Source organism: Hevea brasiliensis, chromosome 18 (genome assembly GCF_030052815.1).
Source record: "Hevea brasiliensis isolate MT/VB/25A 57/8 chromosome 18, ASM3005281v1, whole genome shotgun sequence".
Classification (NCBI taxonomy): Eukaryota; Viridiplantae; Streptophyta; class Magnoliopsida; order Malpighiales; family Euphorbiaceae; genus Hevea; species Hevea brasiliensis.
Window position 1 is genome coordinate 35,031,660 of NC_079510.1, and position 5,745 is coordinate 35,037,404.

At 30.7% G+C, this 5,745-nt stretch overlaps 1 protein-coding gene across 1 annotated transcript; it reads right to left on the bottom strand.

Annotated features, from left to right (window-relative positions):
• Positions 1-2,028: 2,028 nt before the first annotated feature.
• On the bottom strand, positions 2,029-3,820 carry LOC110641566 (UDP-glycosyltransferase 90A1). The gene is given in 3 exon segments (XM_021793348.2): positions 2,029-2,601; positions 2,604-3,338; positions 3,341-3,820. Coding segments are annotated over 3 exon segments (1,407 nt in total). The 5' UTR covers positions 3,534-3,820; the 3' UTR covers positions 2,029-2,122.
• Between the last annotated feature and the right edge of the window lie 1,925 nt (positions 3,821-5,745).

The following is a 5,745-nucleotide window of genomic DNA, read 5'->3' on the forward strand; positions in this document are numbered from 1 at the left end:
TTGCATTCAAAATCAATTAATGCTAACTTATTAATAGTGTACGTTTGAAAATTTTAAAATTATTAAAATTTAGTTTTTTTTATTAAAATTATAAGTTATTTTGAAAAATGTTTTATATAAAAAAATGACGTAATTTTACAATAATATAATTTATTTAATATTTTTTAAAAAAATTAAAATATCCTACTTAATTTATATATTTTCTTTATAAATTAGGGAAAAATAAAAAATATATTCTTTTCATTTATCAATTATTTCAAAAAATATAATTCAAATGAATTTTATTATTTTAAATATATAAATTTTGTTATAAAAGTTATTTAATTTAATTTAATTTTTAATATAAATATTAAATTGAACACTATCAGAACAATCATTTAAACTTCGTTAAGAAAAAAAATATTTTTAAGAACAGAATATAATTCATTTCTTACATAATTATATTATTTTTTATTTAATTTTTTTAAAATTAAATTATTCTTTAACATAAAAATTAATAAAAAAATCAATTAAATTAAATTTTTATGAAATTTTAATTTTCAAACACAATGTTAAAATGCAGATAAATTTGTAATTCTTTTCCTATTGTCATCTTGTTTATCATTTCCGTAACGTTTCTTCAATGTCTGACACTGTAATAAAGGATGGTTAATGGCAAGGCAGAGGAGGTGACGTCGGGTACGAGCTGCGAGGCGGAATTTATGATGACCGGCAGAGATGGCATCTGGGAATGCAAATGATGGGCGGAATTTTAAATGATTCCAACATAAAATTCAGTCGGTTTTTCATTGAATTTGATAGTAAGTTTGAAAAGAAAAAATTAGGATGACTGGATAATTGGATCTTGACCCGTTAACCCAGTCAATTTGTTAATTTAAAATGTTTTCAATTTAAAATTTTAAAAAATATTAATGATATTAATTTTTTAAATTTATTTCTCTCCGATAGGGAAAAGATATTTCTCTCTTAAAAACCTAGAGAGAAATAAAAGAATTACATTATTTTTGGGTGGAAAAAAAATAAAAAATATAATGATTAATGAGGAAAATAAATTTCTTATTTTATGTTTAGTTAAAAAAAATATTGAGACGAAAGATACTTTTTAAAGTAATAAAATTATAATATTATCTTTAAATGTTCAAAAAGAACATAAAAAAATATTTTTATAATTTTAAATATATTTTTATTTTTTTTAATTTAAAAAAAATAAAGAGTGAAATCTAATTTTTATTTTCCTTTTAAATTTTTTTCTTTTTATTTTACTCTTTAATCAAATATAAATAAATAAAAAATAAAATTATTTTCTTCTCAAAATTTGCCCCCTTCCTTATTTTTCTTCAATGCAAGCACAACATTAATAATTTTATATCATCTTAAATCTATATGAATTAGGGAATGCATGCTTTATAAAATTTGCCAAAAAGCAACTGGCTTTTTTGTTTTTTTTTGGAAAGAATTGGAAACTGGTCAAAAGCAGCAGCCGACAGATTGGTTGACTAGGTAAACTAAGCTGTCCTCAGTTATTTCTTTGTCCTCTTTTTCTAACCGCTCACTTGACGTCTATTTATTGGCAGATTAGAGGATGCACTGTATATAGTATCAATCACCCATAAAAAAAAAATTTGTTTTTTAAATTTAATAATATAAGACTTATTTTATGAGTGAAGGTGTGAAAGTATTAATAATTTGTTTTATTTATTTATATTTTTCTTTATAAGTAATTTTTTCTTGTCAATTAATTTTTTTTTTAATTTCTTACTTGATATATCTGAACCAAGCTTAAAACATAGGTAAAATTTTGCCTTATTAAATGCACAAAATGTTGATGGGAATTTTCATTATCCTAATAATGTAAATCCATGATCAACAAGTTTTAAATATTTAAAATTGTAATTATTTTTACGAAAATTATTGTGTGAATTGAGAATAATAAAAAATAATATTTTTTTAAAAATAAAATAATAATTTTTCTTAATTTGAAGAAAATAAAATTTTATATTCAGATAAAAAAAATACATACACACAAAATGCACTCTATAATCTATCTTATTTTTAATTCTAACGTATAAAATAAACCCTTATATTATTATAATTTTCAGGGTAAGATGAAAAAAAAAAGACACTATTCATTCTCATTCACGTCATCTTTGCTACGGCAAAACTCCTGAAGAGGAATGTCTAACGTGCGCCAGGATGAGCCAGTACCTTCCTCCATAGCTTTCTTGGCCATCTCTGCAAACTCGTTCACCTTTTTTCTTACCTTCTTCCCCATCTCTCCTTCCATCAACTCCTTCACCATCTTTTCTAAACCTTCCCATTTCACAAACCCTCTCACTGATCCATTACAGGTTTCTACTCTCAACCCTATTTTTATCTCCTCCACCACCATTCTTGCATTTAAGTGCTGCTCTGCCATCATGGGCCATGCAAGAATTGGCACCCCTGCACATATGCTCTCTAGTACTGAGTTCCATCCACAGTGGCTCAAGAACCCTTGTATACTTGGGTGCATTAATATCTCCATTTGATCCACCCAATCCCTCACTATCATTCCTCTTTCCTTCACCCTCTCTTCAAACCCATCTCCCAACTCTGATTCTTTTTCCTTATAACCCACAGGAAGTTTACCCTAGATTCTTCCAAACCAGTTCTTATCTCCTTGAGCTGTTCTGCTGAGATCTCCGCCTGAGATCCAAACGCCACGTATAGGACCGAGCTTCCTTGCTTTTGCTTTTCATCTAACCACAGAATCCAAATGGTATACTTTTGTGGAACAGTTTCAACCTGTGGTGTATTGGCTAGGCACAAGGGCCCCACACACCAGGTCTTTCGCGTACTGCGGTTACAGTAATCGACGAAAACAGGTTCAAGTTCGTAGAAGCTATTTGATAGATAACCATTACTTACTGATGCTCCTGTCAATGATTTTACCAGGAACTCAAAGTGAGGACCTTTTAATTCGGGGTCTCTGAACACCGGTTCAAAATCATTTCTAGTAACCTTAATCCATGGAAACTCACTCACATTGATTAACTCGTCATCTAACTCAGGCCCAAACAAGGCCCTACTCTCTGCTACAACTTTTGACAGGCCAGAGGCGTAATTGGACATACCATAAAATAACAGTCTTGGAATACCAAACTTCACAGCAGACTCTGCAGCCCACCACAGGAAGCCATCAAACACCATGAAGTTGACAACTGGGAAACTTTCTAGCTCCCTTTCAAAGTCCGGTTGCATACGTTCGGTGGCAAGAGCAAACTGAGGATATAGTGATATGGAGGGTAGTTTGTCCGTACTTTCGATGCCTGAAGGGATTTCAGGTACATTTTCAGGAAAGGAAGATCAATAATAGAGGCAGTGGTATTGGAAAGAAATTTAGCAGTGAAAGGATGATTGGCCGGAGTTGTAAAGACAGTGACGGCAGTCCCACGACGGAGGAGGAGGTGGGCTAGGTGGAGGAGTGGGATGGTGTGGCCTTTGGACATAAAAGGGAATATAACTGCGTGATACTGTGGCTTAGAAGACTCCATAATAATATGCCTCAACAATAGCTTTAATGATGAAAAGAAAATGGTATTAGGAGTTATGGAAATACAGAACTCAGAATAAGAAATGGATTTATAGACGGCATAGGAAGGTGCATTTTCTATGAGATGCTACCATTATAAACTCACCACAGAACGTGGTTGCTTGCTGGTAGGCACTATAGGGTTGGAGGTTTTCAACCCGAGTTGGATCCCAAACTAAGCTGAGACTAAATATTGCCTTCAGTGAGGATGTTAATAGAGTTGGAATATTATACCCTTTCTCAACGCCTTAATACCAATCTCAAGTTGGATAGTAAGTTTTCTTGTGGTGGGCTAAATCAGGGCAACGAAGCAACTTAACCGTGAACCATAGATCACCATTTGGAGCGCTATTTTTAGAAAAACAATATTATTAAATTATTGCTATTAACTTGATTTTTAACATGGGAATAAAATTTAATAATTATTAAATTTAATAATTATTAAATTAATATTATAATTAAAAAATAATATTTATGCAATGTTCTCTTTCGGTGTGCGGCCATTAAAAAATAATAATTATGTGCTTTGCGTGGCTATTACGACTGTAACGTGTGGTGCGTATTCTCTCTTTCTATTGTTTTGGAATTCCACAAAATTTCATCTTCAACTAACGATTTAAAATTAAGCAATAACTAATAAATGTAATTAATTACTCATCTAATTTCAGTTATTAATCTGATTTCTAAATAAATTCAGATTTCACTATAAATAATATTTATGCATACCAGCATCACTGAAGACATTATATGTCTATTTAATATTGAGTTTAGATTATTCAAATTATTTTTTTAAAATAAAAATATTATTTTAAATATTATTAAAAAAATAATTTAAAAAAATTTATTTTATTATTTTAATATTTTTATAATTAAAATTTATTAAATTTAATTTTAAATTATTTTTAATATTCTCTAATTAATATATTTAAAAAATAATTTTCTTAATAATAATTTCAAATAAATTCTATATCTTCTATTATAAATATATTAATTTTATTCTTTTTATTTATTTTAATTAAGTATTTTTTTTAATAAAGAACTTGTTATTTTATATATATATATATATATAAATCCTTTATTTTAACTGATAATCTTGCCTGCTTGATAGAGCAAGCTAGGTGGCTAACTTTGATTTAAATTCCTCCATATTTGACTGCTTGATAATGAGTTGATGACCTCTGTAGACCATAAATTTCTTTATGACCAAGCAAATGTTTGGCAGTACTCAAATAAGTGGTGAAAGTACATTGATGCATGGCTGTGCAAAGGACAACAATTGTCGTAAAGGGTTTCGTCCCAGTACCAATCCCCACGCCACATTAATTTGCGTGTAATAGGCTGCAACAGCGTACCTATCAGAAAGTGACCGGACTAGTAACATGTTAGCCTCAAACTCAACATTAATCGTCAAACTCAACAAAGGCAGGTTGAACCCTAGTGGACCTTTTACGCCAGCGGATGCTTGCACATATGGAGGGGCCTGCTTCGTGATGCTTCGGGCCTTTGATGTTGTGGCTTCGCATCGAACTTAGATCGCTTCTCAGTGGCGGCAGCTGAATCTTCAGGGTCTTTAGACTGGCTGGGGACAAAGGCTCGTTTGAATGTGATAACCTTTCTGTGGTAACGTGGGCGAGAGCAGGAACGGCAAAAGTTTGCCGACCCAATTTGATCTACTTTGATATATATATATATATATATATATATATATTATTAACATTATGTTTAAAACTTAGAATTTATAGTTTAATTTTTAAAAAAATAAATTTATATTATATATTAAGAAATTAAAATAAAAAAAATTCTGTAGAGAAATTTGCCTATGCTGCCAGATGAAAAAATCTCCGCCTGGATTCTAAATTTTTGTGCGGCAGAGATAGAAACAGCGATGTCACTCCCAATTCATCCCACTGCTATCCCTAGATGAGAAACGATGAGCTGCCTAATCTTAGCTTGTACTCCCTAGTGTGTTCCATTTGACAATTTATCACATGGGATTGGGAAGCGAATATACTCAGTGAGATGAATTTCTGCGCATATTATTGGCATCATTGACGACCTCCTTTACCTGTTGAGACTCGGTATCTGGCGGATCCTTCTGAGGTATTCACCCCCGGCTTCTACACTAAGCGCCTTTCATTTGCCCTTTTGTTGTTTAGTTAATCTAAGCTTTGGCT